The sequence below is a fragment of the Schistocerca serialis genome, chromosome 5 (assembly GCF_023864345.2).
Source record: "Schistocerca serialis cubense isolate TAMUIC-IGC-003099 chromosome 5, iqSchSeri2.2, whole genome shotgun sequence".
Classification (NCBI taxonomy): domain Eukaryota; kingdom Metazoa; phylum Arthropoda; class Insecta; order Orthoptera; family Acrididae; genus Schistocerca; species Schistocerca serialis.
Genome location: NC_064642.1, coordinates 289,741,737 through 289,761,770, shown reverse-complemented (window position 1 = coordinate 289,761,770; position 20,034 = coordinate 289,741,737). Strand labels below are relative to the sequence as shown.

Sequence of the window (20,034 nt, the reverse complement as noted above, 5' to 3'; positions counted from 1 at the left end):
TCTGCATACAAATGTTACAACCATGCTCCAATCCCAGAAATCCAACAGGATTTCCAGCAGCTGCTCAAGGCCATAGACTTATCCCATAACCTCTCCCTCCTCAAACCAGCAACACCTCCCCTCTCACCCCTTCCCCACACTCCTACCTTCCACCTACTACTCTACAAAGTCGACAAACCCAACCGAACAGGTCTCCCTGCTGGTTATCCCATTGTGGCTGGGTACAACACAGAATAAACATTTGTCTTTGTTGTCCAACACATCTAAACTATTCTCCGTAACCTCCCACCCTACACTTTAGTCACCACTCACTTCCTTCAATGCTGCTCCACAGTTCCGTGCAGTTACCACCAGACTCCTTGTTGGTCTCTGTGGATGTGATGTTCTTATACACAAACCGTCCCCATGCTTATGTCATTCCAACCATGAAATTGGAACAGTACTTTTTTCCAAAATTCTTCTGATACCACACCAACTACGTCTTTCCTAATCCTCCTAGCCAACCACATCCTGACCCACAGTTATTTCACTTTCAAATAACAAGTCTGTAAACAAGTCCATGGTACTGCCATGGGTACTCACACGGCACTATCCTATACCAACTTATTTATGGCCACCTTACTATCCGATCAACACCCCAAACCCCTTGGTGGTTGAGATTCATTGTTAAGGGGATACGGAATCACCTATCCCCGCAATGTTAATATATGCCTACTATAGGGAACATTTTCTCACAAACTACTGGAGACAGAGAGGTAAAAATTTTACTGTATGTGCATTCATATGTTACAACAATACTGAAACAACAGTTTATTGTCAAAGTATTTTCTTACAGAGATATTGTACATTTATTTTTAAGTAAATTTTTTCCATCGCTTTTTACTAGACTATCACCCCTAAGTCTTTTGTAAATCAAGTAATTAAAAAATCGTTGTTTCAGTATGTAATAGGGACCTATGTCACTACGTCATAAAAATTTCAGACTTCTAGGTTGACCAGTACCTGAGATAATGTTCCTAGATGAAGTAAAAAGTAAACTTACGGGAAACGGAGAAAGAAGATTAAAACATTCCTGATCCGTAGCTAATACCCCCTTCACAGTCTTCATAATCATCTTCAAGTCTTCTTTTGGCACCCCTCTGCACCTGTCTTGCTTTTTTCACTAATGTCTTGATTATATTATCAGCATGCCTTAGTCTGTGCTGATCTAAAAAGAACATAGCACGTACCGTACGGGAACCAACACACATACCCAACTTTTGAAGGACCTGGCATTTAGTTATATTTCCAAGATTGAAGGTTGCCACAGCATCATACACACCAAAATGTAGTGTATTAATTCCGACAAACACTGTTTTTGGGAGACGATGCCATATCACACTATTCAAGCACTCGTTGGGGTTCTGCGTTTTTCCGTGAAGACATTTCATCAGAAGACTTCTGTCAGCCAGATCTCTGAAAATGGGCTTTATTTCTGCCATGATGGCTGATGGTAGACTGTGGTGGTGAATGTATTTCTCTCCTGTTGTTAGTCCCCTATTGTATTTACACCAGCTGTTTTCACCTTTGGGGCACAAACCATGTTGTGGATGCTCATCCGTGGATGCGGTGTGGAAATATAAAGCCCATATAGCTCTCCTCATTTCTTCAAGATTGCCTGTATTTTGCCTGATTGCAAGGCCATAGCAGTTCTGAATGTGGTCTATTATGGAATCAGTCAATCTTCCTCTGCCATCCAAGGTTTTCCCATCATCTAGTTTTTTCCCTTTCATAACTGATTTTAACCTTCTCAGCCTGGAACCCATTCTCTTCTGCACATGTCCTATACATTCAAGTTTGCTTATATTTACACTGTTCCCATATGGTTTGCTTTCCAAAACTTCTTTGAATGCTTTAGAGTCACCATCTCCCAGATATTTGACATAGCGAACATTATACCACTGTGAAGAGCGATGAAAAATTTTCTTCACACCAGCAACCTCCATGCCACCACTACTACCATAATAATTAGCAATACAGTCATCACTGTGTTCATTTTTCAGCCTGCCTGTGCACCTACAGTATTTAGACATTATTGCAACATCAATAACCTTGCCAGTATCAACACTAGTTGCTGTTACAACACCATTGTTGGAGGTGTGGCCCCTTTTCTGCCACGTGCCATCAAACGCCACTGTGAGGTCACGACTGCCGTCATTTTCTTCCACTGCTTCTTCCACAGCAACCTGCATTGACTTCTGTGCTACATCTTCAACTGCAGATCCTAGTACATAATTGTAAGCTTCAAACTTTGAAGGTGCACTTGGAAGATTTAGAACACCACATAGCATATCACCAGCTGCTTTGCCCTTACCAATTGCTCGCAATCCATAAACTAACCTAATATTTACACTATAAAGTTCAGTTTTCTTGTATCCATTATTTACAGTTACTGAAACCGAACTTGGAAACTTACAGCTGTATTTACAAACACTGCATATTAAATTAAACTGGGCAGCCAGGCCAACATGGGATTCTACTTTCAGAGAAACGTTTCCATGACATTTTTTGCAGCACAAACTGTTTTCAAGAGCTTCACACAATATATTCGTATCAATGAGTTCAAAAACTTCATTCCCTCTATCAAGTAAATTATATTTCTCTTCCAAATCTCTTAGTTTTTTATGAGAAGCACTGTTTTCATTTGGTGTAAGTTCGTTCGGCAAATCAGTAATAAGTGGATTCACATTTTCCAACAGTGATGATGATGAACTGCTTTGCTTTGCTAATGAATCATTATTTCTTTTCTTTTGCCAGTTCACACGCTTTTTAAATACTTTTGCTTTAGCTCTAGGCATTTTCACTGCGAAAAATGAAGCACTAAATACGAAATAACTCAACAACAACTACTTTCTTATATCACACTGTTTACAAAACAGTCCCGCCACAAAGTCAAAGAGTAACTTGAGGAAACCAGAGAGAAACATTTTCGGGCAACTAGTGTATAAATAGTCGCTGGAAACCAGGATATTTGAATTCATGTCACTTTAAAGGTACTGCCAAAAAGTTCATGGTCAGCCACGAGAGACGTGTATAACTAAAGCGCAATACCCGATCTCACAAATATATAAAAATAAAATAGTTATAATTGTAGTAGAGCTATGTATGATACGTCATTTTAAAGAGGAAACATGGCAGAATATAATACGCCAATAAAAAAAATTCGATTTTTTAACCCAAAATCCGATTCCGTATCCCCTTAACATTTACATGATCTGGACTCATACCAAGGACAACCTTTGCCTTTCCTCCATAATCACAACACCTACTCCCAAATCCGCTTCACCTCCTCCTACTCAACCCATTGAGCCATTTTCCTAGGTGTTGACCTCTACCTTTAAAGTAGCTGTATAAATTCATCCATCCATATCAAATACACCAGCCACCAACCGTACCTCGAACTTTGACAGTTGTCACCTGTTCCATCCCAAAAAGTCACTTACTTACAGCCTTATCACCTGTAGATGCCACATCAGCAGTGGAAAGCAGGAGCTGTTGAAATATGCCAATAGCCTTACCAGAGCATTTATTGCCGGACAGTACCCTAACCAACTCATCCATAAACGTAACTCCCATGCCATCTCCTTCTGTGATGAGTAAACCTGTTAACCAGCCACTGACCAGCACTTCTCTGATCACCCAATATCACCCTGGCCTTGGAAAGCTCAACCACTTCCTTCACCAGGGCTTCAAATATCTCTTATCATACACTGAGATGGTGGACATCATATCCACATCACCAAAAGTAGTGTTCTGCTGCCCACCCAACCTACAGTATATCTTTGTTCATCCCCCCTCCAATCTTGCACTCTGTCTGTAATTACTTTGTGGTCGGCACATGTACAAGACCTGTCCCATACTCCCAACCATCACCACCTACCACAGCCCAGTCACAGCCATTTCCTACCCATGAGAGGCATGACCATGTGTGAAAGCAGTCATGTTATATATCAGCTATGCTGCAATTGTTTTGCAGCATTCTGTGTGAGCATGACAAGTAACCAACCATCTACTCACATGACTGACCACTGCCAAGTTGTGGCAAACTACAGTCTTTACCATGCAGTTGCTGAAAATACTGTGCACCACAGTGCAAATGACTTCCAACAGTTTCTTTACTACACAAGCCATTTGGATACTTTCTTCCAAAACTGGTTGTTTTTTTTTAAAAACTATGCAGGTAATAATTCTCTCTCCAACACATCCTCTTCTTTCACAATCCTCCTGGCCTAAGCCTCCACTAACCTGCTTCCCACTGCCTCACCATACCTTCTCCCTTCTCTCTTGTGTGCCCACCATGCCTTCCTCCCCTTTCACATCTGGTACTGCCATCTATTACTACTACCCAGACAACTATACTCATTATTCGATAATCAATTGTCAGCCTCACCATGGCCACTGACGTGAGTGTTTGGGTGGTATTTTGTGTGTGTGTGTGTGTGTGTGTGTGTGTGTGTGTGTGTGTGTGTGAGAGAGAGAGAGAGAGAGAGAGAGAGAGAGAGAGAGAGAGAGAGAGAATATGAATATGTGTATTTTTGCTAGTTCTTTCTTGCAACCAGTTTTACAGAAACCTTTTATTGTATAACATGTCTACACTGATCAGCCAAAACATTATGACAACCTACCTGCCGGCCGGTGTGGCCGTGTGGTTCTAGGCGCTTCAGTCTGGAACCGCGTGACCGCTACGGTCGCAGGTTCGAATCCTACGTCGGGTATGGATGTGTGTGATGTCCTTAGGTTAGGTTTAAGTAGTTCTAGGGGACTGATGACCACAGATGTTAAGTCCCTTAGTGCTCAGAGCCATTTGAACAACCATCCTACTAGCCGGTATGTCCACCTTTGGTGCGAATAACAGCAGCAACATGTCATGGCATGGAAGCAATGAGCCCTTGATAGGTTGCTGGAGGGAGTTGTTACCACACACAAGTCACCTGATTCCCGTAAATTGTGGGGAGGAGGCCATGAACTCTGATGCCAAGTTCAGTCACATCCCATGTGTGTTCGATCAGGTTCAGGTCTGACGAGTTGGGGAGCCAGCACAGCAACTGGAACTCGCCACTGTGTCCCTTGAATTACTCCATCACACTCCAGGCCTTGTAACGGTGCATTGTTTATTGAAAAATGCCACTACCGTCGGGAAGCACAATTGTCATGGAGGGGTGTATGTATTCTGCTACTACTGATTGATACTGCTGGGCCATCTTGGTGCCTTGCACGAGCTCTGCTGGACCAATGGATGCCCACGTGAATATTCCTGAGACCATAAAGGAGCTGGTGCCAGATTGTCTCCATCCTTCAGTACAGATGTCTTTCCCTGGGAGACAACGAATTCGTGCCCTCCCAACAGCATTATGAAGAAGGTATAAGGATTCATCAGACCATGCAGTGCTCTGCTACTGTGTCACCAGTCAGTGCCAATGGTCACGTGTCCATTTCAGACGTAGCTGCTGATGTCATGCTGTTAACATTGGTGCAAGCATGGGTTGTTTGAGGAGGCTCATTGATAAGAGTTTTCAGTGCACTGTGTGTTCACACACACTTGTAATATGCGCAGCATTTAAGTCTGATGTTAGTTCTGTCAAGTTCGTCACCTGCTCTCTTTTACCAGTCTGCCAGCCTACGACGTTCGACATCTGTAATGAAGGTTCTTTTACGCAGATGCTGATTCATCTATCGAAAGGCCTGCCTGACACCATTCCGCTACCCCCTCCTTGACTAGTTTTCCATCCCTTTCCCTCTCCTCACATCCCTCTAACCAGGCACGTGATTCCCATAAATTCCAGAGAGGAGGGCCCTGAGCTCTGATGCCAAGTTCAGTCACATCCCAGATGTGTTCGATCGGGTTCAGGTATGGCAACTGTCCGACCCCACGATGTCTGTACATGGTTTCACCTTGGTTTTGCCATGTGCTGAAGACACTCACCACAGCATTACCTGTTTAATCCCCCCCCCCCCCCCCCCCCCCTGATGTCGGCATTCCATCTCATGGGGGAGTTACGCTGCTCATATGGGATGACATTCATGGTCAACCCATCTTCATGCTGTTGCAGTTTGCCTTTTCCTTCATTGCTGTTGTACCATTGACATCCATCTGTCATTCGATGTCAGCAGGGCAGACTTCCTCCAGCTTATTGGGCACCTACCTCACCCCTTTCTGCTGCTCGGTGACTTTAATGCACACCATCCCCTTTTGGGTTCTCCCAGAACCTCTCCGAGAGGTCCCTTCTTGACTGACTTCTTAATCAGCTTAACCTCTTCTGCCTTTAAACAGGAGCACCCACTTTCCTTTCAGACTCCTCGCACACCTATTCCCATCTGGACCTATCCTTTTGCATTGCCCAGCTTGCCCATCGTCTCTAGTGGTCAGTTCTCTCTGACACATACTCTAGCGACCACTTACCATGTGCTATCCGTTTGGTGACTCCTACCCCACCTGTGTGCACACCCAAATGGCACCGTACTAAGGCCGACTGGAGGCTTTACTCCTCCCTTGTGACCTTCGATGAAAAAGGTTTCTCCGGTTGTGATGACCAAGTGTAATATCTTACAAACATTATCCTTAATGCTGCAGAATGTTCCATTCCTCGCACTTCTTGTTTACCATGCCATGTCCCAGTCGCTTGTTGGACCGAGGCATGCTGCAACACAATTTGTGTGCGGAAACATGCCTCTATGTTTTTAACTGTCATCCTACGATGGTAAACTGCATTCATTATAAACAGACACATGCACAGTGTTGTCACGTTCTTCAGGATAGCAAGAAAGCTATCTTGGTTTCATTCAATAGTTCTGCCGTCATGTGGGCCAATCTCAGTTGGCTATCTGGGACCAAGATCCATTCCCTGATTTCCGGTCTGACAGTAACAGATGATGTCATCATCATGGACCCTATTGCTATCTCCAACACCTTGGGCTACCACTTTGCGGAGATTTCAAGCTCCTCTCACTATCACCCTGCCTTCCTCCATCCAAAACGAGTGGAGGCGGCTCTTGCAATAGCCTTGTTTTCTCAGAATCACAAATACTACAATGCCGCCATTACTATGAGGGAGCTAGGTCTTGCTCTCACTTCATCCTTATCCTCTGCCTCATGGCCAGATGCTGTTCACTTTCAGATGTTGCTGCACCTTCCACTTGCGGCCAAGCACTTTCTGCTTAATACGTACAACTGCATCTGGGCAGAGGGCACGTTTCCCAAATGCTGGTTTGAAGCCACTGTCGTACCCATACCTAAGCACAGTAAGGACAAAGACCTTCCTTCTAGCTACTGCCCCATTTCTCTCAGCAGCTGTGTTTGCAAGGTGATGGAACATATGATTCATGTCTGGCTGGTATAGTGGCTCAATTCTTGCTATTTACTAACCACTGCACAGTGATGGAACATACGATTCATGTCTGGCTGGTATAGTGGCTCAAGTCGTGCTATTTACTAACCACTGCACGGTGTGGGTTTCGAGTGCACCATTCTGCACTTGCCCATCTCGTCACTTTGTCTACCCACATCATGAATGGTTTTCTGTGAAAACCCAGAATGTGGCCATTTTTTTTGAATTTGGAGAAAACACATGACACCTGCTGGAGGACCAGTATCATCCATATGCTCTACATGTGAGGCTTCCGTGGCCACCTGTCCCGTTTCCTTCAGGAATTTTTAAGAGACCAAGTTTTCAAGGTGCGTATGGGTTCTGCCTTGTCAGATACCTTTATCCAGGAAAACAATGTACCTCAGGACTCTGTCCTGAGCGTCGTCCTCTTTGCTATCGCCATTAACCCTGTAATGGCCCATCTCCCGCTGAGCACCTTCTGCTCCCTTTTTGTTGACGATTTTGTCATCTATTGCAGTTCTCCACGGACTTGTCTGATTGAGCAGCGTCTTCAGTGGTGTCTTGATCGTCTTTACTCATGGAACATCGACAATGGCTGTCGTTTTTCCACCGACAAAACTGTTTCTATGAATTTCTGGTGGCAGAAATGGTTTCTTCCACTGTCTTTACATCTTGGGCCTGTTGCTCTTCCATTCATTGAAACTGTAAAATTCCTGGGGCTCATTCTTAATAGGAAACTTCCTTGGCCCTCCCATGTGTCTTACCTGGCAGCCTCTGTATGTGGTCCCTCAGTGCCCTAAGTGGTACCTCCTGGATAGCAGATCGAACAACCCTCCTCTGTTTGTACCGGTTCCTTGTCCATTCGAAACTAGACTATGGGTATTTCGTTTATGCATCTGCACGTCCATCCCTCTTACGCTGTCTCAATACTTTCTACCATTGTGGCATCTGTTTGGACAGTGGCGCCTTTTATAGTAGGCAGAGTCTGTATGAAGAAGCTGCCAAACCACGGCTATCCTACTGCTGTGATGTGCATGTCGTTTATCTGCCATTTGTGGCCACCCATCCTATAACTCCTTGTTCAATGGCTCCTTTGCTTGCCAGTATGTGCGATTCCCTCTTCTCTTTTACCTCCTGGAGTTCACTTTCTGCTCTTGCTCTCGCAGCTTAACTTCACGCAACCTGCCACTTTACCGATGGGTGTGAAGCCTTCATTGCCTTGGTTTCATGCGGTGGCCCATGTTCACCTTGGCCTTCATTCATTCCCTAAGGACGCTACTCCAGCCTCACGCTATCGCCTCAGTTTCATGACCTTCGCACGAAACTTCACAATAGCACCTTTGTGTACACTGATGGCTCTCAGGCTGACCATGGTGTCGGGTGTGCCTTTGTTATTGGCTGTTGACATTTCTCGGTATCTCAGTATTTACAGCAGAGCTCTTCTCCCTGTTGTATCAGGTCACGCAGTACATCCGGCGACACAGGCTTTTCAGTTGTGTCATCTACTCAGACTCTCTCAGTGCCCTTCAAAACCTCTGTGTGCTGTACACCATCCATCCCTTAGTGCAACAGTTCCAGGAAAGCTGTCACTTGCTAACTCTTGTTGGAGCCACTGTAATGTTTATGTGGGTTCCTAGTTACGTCGCTCTGACAGGAAATGAGACTGCTACCAAAGCTGCAGTCCTAACACCTCATCCTGCTAGTTCCTGCATTTCCTCCAGTGATCTATGTGTTGCCACCTGTCAGCACATAGTGTCACTTTGGCATCATCACTGGTCTTCCCTTCATGGGAACAAGCTCTGAATTATTAAGCCTCTCCCAGCGACTTGGACGACTTTCTGTTGGTGCTCTCACTGAGAGGAGGTCATTTTAACTAGGTTGTTTATTGGGCACTGCCTTTTTAGCCATCACCATTTGTTACATGGTGCTCCCCCACCACTTTGTGCACATTGCACTCAACTTTTAACTGTCTGCCATTTCATGACAGAATGCCCTTTTCTTTAGCTGCTTACGTTCCCATTTGTGTTTGCTGTCTGAGTTGTCGGCCATTTTAGCAAACAACATGGGGGCTATCAACTACGTTTTACTTTTTATCTGTTATAGCAATATGGTGAAGGCCATTTAATTTTTAGTTCTAGACGTCTGTTTCTCTATGGTGTATTTTCTAGACCTTTCTCCACACCCCTGTTTTTAGCTGTCTTCTCTTCCGTCGATTGGGACTGACGTGTAGTCATTTTTAATTCCTCTCTTTGTCTTCGTGTTTTGCACTTTTGATATGTGCGCATGTGCCTGCATTTTCTGAAATGCTCACGCTGAGCCTCTGGGCCATCACATTCTGCCCCCAATCAAACTCGGATAGATTATGTGTCTTCCCATTATACACATGTACAGCACGCACGCTGATACTGCATGCACAGTGCATGTGTCTGACTAGCAGTCATTCCTCACTAAATGATGCTGCTATTGCCTGGACAGATTTATATCGATAGTAGGTCAGTGGTCATAATGTTCTGGCTGGTCAGTGTCATCTCCAGTGGTTTAGGCTGTGTGTTGTGTGTCTGTCTGCCCATCAGTCAGTCAGTCAGTCAGTTAGTTGGTCGAGAAGAGATTCATCCAATCGAATCTTTCCATGAATTTTTATGAATTGAAACAAAGCAATTTCAGTAAGATCAAGAATTTATTGAAATGAATTAAATAAGATGCTTGAAACCTCGTTCACCAATAACATTTGCCCCAAGTGATGTCATTTGGAAGGAACTTCTGTATATTCTGTAAGAAATACTTTGATCGAGGTTTGTGGCTAGAAAGCAACGATGCCAGTGGCTCCATTGGCTGTGTCAGTTGTGGTCATTTGATCTTTCTGCTCACACAACATAATCCTGATGGTTCATGTCAAAATCTCAAAGCATTACCAGGGTTGCCACAAGTTCTGGAAATCAGGTAATTTCAAACATCTCAGGGAAATTTGGAAAAAAACACTGGAAAAGCCTCATTTTTGTCTCTGTAGATGAAATGCTTTGTGTACTGAGATGTCATGTATCACCGCTCACTGGGCACCACTGAATGCGTGCACTGCTTCCCTACTCCCTCTTTCTTATTGTTTCTTCCCTTCCTACCATTCCCCTTGTAGCAGCTGGCAATGAGAGCCAGGGAGGTGTGACGAGTGGTTTGTTTGGATATTATTCTCAGAGACTGTTGACACAGCGGCCAGAGGTGGCTTGATTATGTGAAAGTGTATGAGCTTCATTTTCTGACAGAGGCTATGGCTGAAAATTTAGTTGTGAGTGAGTGAGTGATTGTCTTTCCTGTGTGCTTGTCTGTGGCTCAACAATCATCTTTGTGGAGATTTCTTACCTATCCTCATTAGTATTGATTCTCGAAGTATTTGCACAAGGTATCTGTTGCATGGAAATCACTGTAGTCTCATTTCATCAGCATGGTGTCTGTGACACATTAATAGCTGGCCACACGAGTGGACTTCAATGACGGGCCAAGGATCTCTAAAGGATCGGGCGTGCCTATCTGAAGCCCTTCGTTTCCCACGAATGTGCAGGCCCTACCCGTCGCATCTGGTCTCACCGATCTGCCCGCAGGCCAGGTCAATTTTTGTGTGGTGTAGTCATGGTTTATCCATGGACCCAGGACTGTGGTGCTCCTCGGCAGGCCAGAGGCTATGGCCAGTGGATTTCAGGACTTGCAACTGTCTCTCCACAGGTACACTGTACAGTGTGGCATTTTATAGACATTTTATTTATTCTATTGCATTTTGGAACTTTGAAAGTAGTTTATATATTAGAAAGTATGAATGATAAGAAAATTGTGGCAGTGACTGCAGTTTGTACGCTATGTACTCACATATTTTTCGAAAGAAAAATCACACAACACATGTAAAATGAAATTATTGTGTGCCATTGATTACCAGGAGACCCCATCCAGGGGAGTTTATTCGCTGGGTTGCGAGTCTTCGTTCAGGTGATGCCACACTAGGTGACTTGCTTGTTGGTGATCATGAAATGATGATGAGGACAACACAACACCCAGTCCACGAGCGGAGAAAATCTCCAATCCAACAGGGAATTGAACCCGGGTGTCGCTGCATGGTAGGCAAACATGTTACCACACAGCTAAGCAGGCCTACCTCTAAAATAATAGGCATAACTGACAATAATAAACATAGTAGAATCAACATTGTATTGGAAGTCGTATATAGTGGCGGTTTACACTACTCTTCTCCGCCTTGTACACTTCATTGAAGAGGCCTACTTTTTTCTGAGGTTATTTCTGAAACTAGTGAAGGTATTTTAAATCTGGAAATGTGTATTTTTGTCACCAAATGTGTTTCCTTTTATTGAAATAAAATAACATCAGTGTTCTTAATGAAACACATACACCATTTGGCTTGCTTTTCCCATCTAAAAACAGTTCATTACAAAAGATGTTGATGTTACTACTTAAGATTTTTGCTCACATGTTTAGGAATACTGACGCCCCTATTTTATATAAACAAAGATGATGTTACTTACCAAACGAAAGTGCTGACAGGTTGATAGACACACAAACATACACACAAAATTCAAGCTTTCGCAACCAACGGTTGCTTCGTCAGGAAAGAGGGAAGGAGAGGGAAAGACGAAAGGATGTGGGTTTTAAGGGAGAGGGTAAGGAGTCATTCCAATCCTGGGAGCAGAAAGACTTACCTTAGGGGGAAAAAGGACAGGTATACACTCGCACGCGCGCGCGCGCGCACACACACACACACACACACACACACACACACACACACACACACACACACATATCCATCCGCACATACACAGACACAAGCAGACATTTGTAAAGGCAAAGAGTTTGGGCAATGTCTGCTTGCGTCTGTGCATGTGCGGATGGACACGTGTGCGCGAGCGCACACCTGCCCCCCCCCCCCCCCCCCCCCGCCCTGCCCCCCCGCCCAAGGACAAGTCCCCCCACCCCCGGGACGACTCCTCACCCTCTCCCCCAAAACCCACAGCCCCCCCCCCCCCCATGCCAGCACCCACACCTGGCAAGCCACACCATCCCTGTTCCCAGACATATCCCTCCCACGTGGAATGATATATATATATATATCTCAACGGCCGCCCCACCAGGAAAGAAGGAAGGAGAGGGAAAGACGAAAGGATGTGGGCCCCAAGGGAGAGGGCAAGGAGTCACCCCAATCCCGGGAGTGGAAAGACCCACCCTAGGGGGAAAAAGAACAGGTACACACTTGCACACACACCCACATCCATCCGCACATACACAGACACAAGCAGACATTTGTAAAGGCAAAGAGTTTGGGCAGAGATGTCAGTCGAGGCGGAAGTACAGAGGCAAAGATGTTGTTGAAAGACAGGTGAGGTATGAGCGGCGGCAACTTGAAATTAGCGGAGGTTGAGGCCTGGCGGATAACGAGAAGAGAGGATATACTGAAGGGCAAGTTCCCATCTCCGGAGTTCTGACAGGTTGCTGTTAGTGGAAAGTATCCGGTAACCCGGACGGTGTAACACTGTGCCAAGACGTGCTGGCCGTGCACCGAGGCATTATGACAGCTGCCACCCATTCCACATCAAACGGTCTCTTCCCTACAGCCCAGGTCTTCGTGGCAAACGAATCTGCTCGAGTCCGGAATCCCTGAACCATTACACCAACAACCTGAAAACAGCTTTCGCATCCCGCAACTATCCTCCTGACCTGGAACAGAAGCAAATAACCAGAGCCACTTCCTCATCCCCTCAAACCCGGAACCTCCCACAGAAAAACCACAAAAGTGCCCCACTTGTGACAGAATACTTTCCGGGACTGGATCAGACTCTGAATGTGGCTCTCCAGCAGGGATACGACTTCCTCAAATCCTGCCCTGAAATGAGATCCATCCTTCATGAAATCTTCCCCACTCCACCAAGAGTGTCTTCCCGCCATCCACCTAATCTTTGTAACCTCTTAGTTCATCCCTATGAAATCCCCAAACCACCTTCCCTACCCTCTGGCTCCTACCCTTGTAACCGCCCCCGGTGTAAAACCTGTCCCATGCACCCTCCCACCACCACCTACTCCAGTCCTGTAACCCGGAAGGTGTACACGATCAAAGGCAGAGCCACGTGTGAAAGCACCCACGTGATTTACCAACTGACCTGCCTACACTGTGACACATTCTATGTGGTAATGACCAGCAACAAACTGTCCATTTGCATGAATGGTCACAGGCAAACAGTGTTTGTTGGTAATGAGGATCACCCTGTGGCTAAACATGCCTTGGTGCACGGCCAGCACATCTTGGCACAGTGTTACACCGTCCGGGTTATCTGGATACTTCCCACTAACACCAACCTATCCGAACTCCGGAGATGGGAACTTGCCCTTCAATATATCCTCTCGTCCCGTTATCCACCAGGCCTCAATCTCCGCTAATTTCAAGTTGCCGCCACTCATACCTCACCTGTCATTCAACAACATCTTTGCCTCTGCACTTCTGCCTCGACTGACATCTCTGTCCAAACTCTTTGCCTTTGAATATGTCTGCTTGTGTCTGTATATGTGTGGATGGATATGTGTGTGTGCGCGAGTGTATACGCGTCCTTTTTTCCCCTTAAGGTGAGTCTTTCCGCTCCCGGGATTGGAATGACTCCTTACCCTCTCCCTTAAAACCCACATCCTTTCGTCTTTCCCTCTCCTTCCCTCTTTCCTGACGAAGTAACCGTTTGTTGCGAAAGCTTGAATTTTGTGTGTTTGTTTGTGTGGGTATCGACCTGCCAGCGCTTTTTAATATATATATATATATATATATATCTGTGTGTGTGTGTGTGTGTGTGTGTGTGTGTGTTTGATTGAATAGGGATGGTGTGGCTTGCCGGGCGGGGGCCAGCTGGCACGTCGATGGACACACAAGCCACAAGCATACTCACGGGGTTCGGGCTTTCGCGCCCGGTGGTTATTTCGTCGGGGTGGGGTGGGGGGAGCAGATGTGGGTTTTGGGGGGAGAGGGTGGGGAGTCGTTCCGGTCCCGGGGGTAGGGGGACTTGCTTTGGGGGGGGGGGGGGGGGGGGGGGGTGCGCTCACGCACACGTGTCTGTCCGCACATGCACAGACACAAGCAGACATTGCCCAAACTCTTTGCCTTTACAAATGTCTGTGTATGTGCGGATGGATATGTGTGTGTGTGTGTGTGTGTGTGTGTGTGTGTGTGTGTGTGTGTGTGTGCGAGTGTATACCTGTCCTTTTTCCCCTTAAGGAAATACTAAAACTTGTCTGCAAATTAGGGAATTTCACTTGGGGAACCTTTTGGCAACCCTAATTACAATGTTGACAAACATTGTTCATTGTTCTGAAGTCAACCTATATATCCGCAGCATAATTGAGTATTGGATCTGAACGCCAAATGTTGATTTTCAATTGTCACATTTGTTCATGTGTTTTGTAGACATTCCTAATTATTTTGTGCATAAGCTCCAGCTGAGTGAGTCAAATGTGACTTTATCCATTGTTTAGGAGTCATAATGGATCGCACTCAAGAAATTTGTATTCAGTTTGCCTCCAAATGCTGGCTGCGCTCTTTATCAGTCTCATTGACGCAATGACCAGGTAGTTGGTTTGCATAGCGTGTACGCCGACCAACATTTAGATGCCTCACTGTGATATTTTTCCCAAAGAAATAAACCGTGAACTGAAATCAGTGGAATGTTTGCAACACACAAAATTACCACAAACTGACATCAGTTTGATAACGCACTGAAACAGTGCTTTTAATTCTTTTCTTTTTCTCAAGATATCAATATTCAGTGCAGAATTTGTTGTTTTTATGGGAACATTACAACAGAGTTGTCAAAACTGACCATCTCATTTCTTTCATTGAGATTTTCATACAAAAATACCATCCAACTTTTCTGGTGGATTTTCAAAAAATTTTCTTTCACACAAACCTTGTCCTGACAATTATGAACACAACAAAAATAGCAGTCTGTCTGTTCTCAAGTGATGATCTTTCATGCGTCTGGCAATTGATTTTTATTTATATGAATTAAGGTTTTTTGGCTCAGAAATGAGAAAAAAAAGCTTTAGATTGGAAATCAAATACTCTCTCTTTGGACTGTGTCCGGTCACAAGAGTGGTCTCATACGAATCAGAGCAATAAGTGTCACAGAAACATGGCACACTGTAAAAATGCTGCATTTTTGCGGTCGCAGCCCCCCTCCCCCCTTTCTTCCTCTGCCCCCTCCTCCTCCAAGGTGTGAAATGAAAAACAGACGTCATTCATGTTATTAAAGATTTCACTTTTATTGCAAAGTTTCAAAGCGAATCAGGCATGCCACGTCATTTTGCCAGAAATTGGAGAGGCCAACTGGTGATGTACTAGTGAATGAATTTTTATCTACTCTTCTCTATCATTGATTTTGTATCCCTTGCAAAAGATGTCATATCCCTTCCAACCATTGTGGAATTTCCTGAAATCTATTATTCTTAAACAGCTGTAATTTGCTCCACTGGTAAATCTGCTCCTGTAATTGCTGGGCCAGTTGGACGAGATCTCAGTTTCAGCAGCTGTCATTAACTAATAGTAAAATGTGTACTGTAAAGTTCGTAAACACAGACAGGCATTGAACACTTTTCACTCTTTCCATATAGAGGCGCTATCTAGTATCACATTTTCACGTGTAGTTTTCGTGTGTGTTAATTAGCGTACATTTGATGAATTTTATATTTACATGTGATAGGTATTCAAATTGAATGGGGGTGGGCGATGAGGTTGAAACCACTTATTATCAGTATCAAGTGCTACCGATAGATTCACATGGTCCGCCGAACTATTATTGTATCTTAAGTGGATTAAAGTCACTAGGAGAGCTTCAGTGTTGATTTTCTTAGTAATTTTTTTTAGAGTTACAGTAAACTCCTTTGGTTTGAGATCTGACCATCACATAGAATAAAATATAAAACATTACAAAAATCTGATGGCCATGTGGTCCTGTTGTCGGTGAATTTATGTGATATCTTACATTTTCCAGTAACAGTGCCAAACAGTAGACGATAATAATGAATGTTATAAGTCCTAATTTCTTATTATACAAAAGTACAGGTAATTAAACATTATGTGAGTACATTTATAAAATTTAGCCCCTAATTATTAATTTTCCTAGTGTATTATTGACAACTATGAAACTAGAAGATTGTATTTTGAGTAATAGTTTCATAAATGTTTTCGATTTTAAAGAATTAATGGATCTCATACCAATTTAGTAGTAAAATCGTGGAAATATTTTTTCAGGTGATGATCAGATATCAGAAGGAATCTGTTGCTCTCCAGGAAATAACTATTCTTTCCATGGAGCAGATGCAGCCATTCACAAAGCTGACAAAACTTTTCATTCATGGTATCGTGATAGAATGGACGCCATTGTCAATAACGACTGTTCTGCTTCTACAGACAAAATTGATTGCAATAACAGTTGCCAGAAGACTTTTGGTACCATTAAATGGTATGTACAATGCAAAGATATTTGTGACTACCTTCATGGTGAATCTGATAGCTATAATTTGTTTGCATTTGTTGGTATATTTATAATGTTAGAAGATTGCTGGAAATTTTGTTTTACTTCATTCATTCATACGTAAATGCCCTATTGGGGTGGGGGTAAAATTATGAAAATAATGGTTTATTCATTTGGTTAACTATCTCCTCGTGTATAATTTTCCCTGCTTGTGCCGTTCTGTCTCATTTCCCCATCTGTCCACTCAACCCATTTTGCCACTTCTCTCCTTCTTACAAGAAATCATTTATCTATTACATGTATTGTCTACCTTATCAAGAACAATTTTGGTGTTATTTTCTACCAGTTTTGGTATTGGTTTCAGAATGAATATTTTTGAATTTCTGTATATTCTAAATGTCTGTCGTATTTTATTGCTTTATAGTGCCATGCTGAAAATGAAAACATATCTACCAGTTAACTTATATTTAGTGACATTAACATCATATTTATGTACATGTTGGGGGAAAAACAGAAAGTAAAATTTATGTTAAACTGTTAAGTGCAGTCAGTTAAAGAAAAAAAATTACTCTGCAACCATATGTTTGAAAGATCTTCAAAAGAAATGAGTGTCATACCTTCAGACCTCTTATGAGATATTACACTGCCAATCCATCAGCAAATTTGTGTGTGTCGTCTTCAGAATCCGGAAATGCTGGAGAACAGTAAAGCTTGGTAGATGAATGCTCCCACGCATTAAAAACTGATAAGTAGTAATGTAGAGCCAAAGTTGCCTTAATAATTAGCTTTGCTATATCCATTTCAACTGCAATGATATGACAGTAATTTCTGCTACTTGATAGTCAAAATACTAGATGTAATTTTAATTAAGCTGCATGCATAAGTAAAAATAGTTTCATATGAAATTAATGAGCCTTCGGCATTTGTGGAACACTACATTACAGCATTTTGCTGTTGGTGGCACCTTCAAATTTTTATAGCTGCCTGTGCATTCAAAAGTTGTCAGGTATTGGTCCAGGTAGAAACTGATGATGGAGGACATCCCCACAGAGTGTGATGTGTCCTACAGACAATGCCACAAGTTGTAGAGTGACCAACACTAATTCAGCACTGTCATTTTCTGGCAATAAGTAATGCACATCATAAGGGCAAGCTTAATAAACTATTTCTAGTTATGATGATACAGTTCACACCACATTTTGTCATTTTATTCTATCCATCAAAATAATGGGGAATCTAAAATTAAAATTTTTTTGACATTTAATTTTTTAGTTACTAATTTTGAAAGTTTTCAGATTTGTGCATTTTTGTCATGTTTTCAAATCTTAAAATAGCCATCTCTAAAACTGTATGGCTAACAGATCTGAAATTTGTACCGTTTTGTTCAGTTTCTTACAAGCTTTAAAAAAATTTTCTGTTTGCCACATTCAGAAAAAATGCAAAATTCTGATAAAGATTTTTTTTTAAATTCTGATTATTTCAAAATAGTAGTTTTTAAGGACAACAGACGAGAAATGTTTTGATCATACACTGTTTGTTAAAGTATGTGCCAAATTTCATGATGGTATTCCAGTGGGAAAATATTTAAATAAATTTTATTTTACTGGAATTTGCGTTGCCACAGCTGTGTGTGGTTTGCTTGCCAGTCCATATAACTGAAATTAAAATGAAATTATTGAGTACTAATCAGCACAATATGCTAAACAATGTCTTGCAACATTTAGCATAAATAATTTAAGAGACGTTGTGTGTTACTTGGTTTATTTAACTTTTAATATATTTATTTATTTTTATACTACAGTCGAAAATATTCATGTTTACTGACACATTTCAGTAGAGATGAATTGTTGATCAAAATTAGCAAAGCATGGGAGTGGGGATTTTGGAGCAGGTTTGCATGCATGTAGATCTACTTCGTGAACAACGTTGATTTTATTAATTACAAATTGCTTATAAATAAATCACACACTTCTGGAAATACACAAAATGAAAAATTTCTGGAAGTGGATACCTCTTGTCCAATACAGTATTCTAAAAATTTGTTGAATATCTCACATGTTAAAGCAGGATAATAATGTGTGTAGATTCGACTGAGAAGCAGTCAAATACAAATCACACTCTTGATGTACCCGTATACCATCAGTTCATTTGTTTGAAATACAAGACAGTACCACATTAGGCACACGGAGAAGTCCATGGACTATCAAACATCAGTGGTATGTGCCAACAGTCTAAATCACAGTCCAGGAGGAAACCATGTTCTGCAGGTACATCAGTAGGCACGCCACAGAGCTTACTGTAACCATTGGATGGTTGCAGTGAGGTGACAGCAGTCCACAGCAACCACTAAGACTGCTGCAAGTGTACTGCCATGTGACTTGGGACCAGTGGATGCATCCTTCTCTGCCATGTCTAGTTTGCACCACACCCAGTGACCTTGATGACCATATGGATAATTACATTTACTCTCCAACTGATACATCTGACTAAATTTCAAGAGCAACCTTTTTGAAATAGTAGTAGTGGCATTTTACGCAAAATGTAATTTCCCACTTTACATGAGCAGTTGCCTTAACTGCTTTGGCTGTCCATGCGTGACTCATGGCCAGACACAAACTTCTATATCATCATCCCTGTGTCACAACCTGTACTCATACACACATTATGTAGAGGTTGTGGCACAGGAATGACACCATGTGAAAGTCTGGGTCTGGCCAATAGTCGTGCTTAGATAGCCAAAGTGGCTAAGATGACTGCTCACATTAAGTGAGAAATCTAGGATCGAGTCCCAGTCCAGCGCATATTTTCTTTGTTGTCAGTCCCTTGTACCGCAGGTGGTTGTTCGTATTTGCAACTGCAAGTACATTTCATGTATTTCATAATGGCTGTAGTTGCCGCACTGCCTGTTCAATGTGCAGACGTGTTCAAAGACACATTGCATCATTCTTCCTAACCTCACAGGCAGTGCAATATCATACACATTCCAGTTGTTTAAATGGAGTAAAGCAAATAATCCATAAGTCACTTTTTTCTGTGTGACAAATGATGAGCATGCAGTAGAAGAATGGAGCTTGGCAAGAAGATTTTATGATACCACAGAAATTACAGGTATTCCAAATTATGATGCTTATCTGCTTGGATTCCTATAAGTGAAGCATAAAATTCAAGAG

The 20,034-nt window shown here is 42.9% G+C and overlaps 1 protein-coding gene across 2 annotated transcripts in view; it reads left to right on the top strand.

Annotated features, from left to right (window-relative positions):
* LOC126481426 (uncharacterized) overlaps window positions 1-20,034 on the top strand; it is a 277,457-nt gene that overhangs the window by 129,909 nt on the left and 127,514 nt on the right. For both annotated transcript variants that reach the window (XM_050105171.1, XM_050105170.1), the window contains exon 7: window positions 16,642-16,852. In XM_050105171.1, the coding sequence (XP_049961128.1) occupies window positions 16,642-16,852 (211 nt within the window). The remainder of the gene's footprint in view (window positions 1-16,641; window positions 16,853-20,034) is intronic.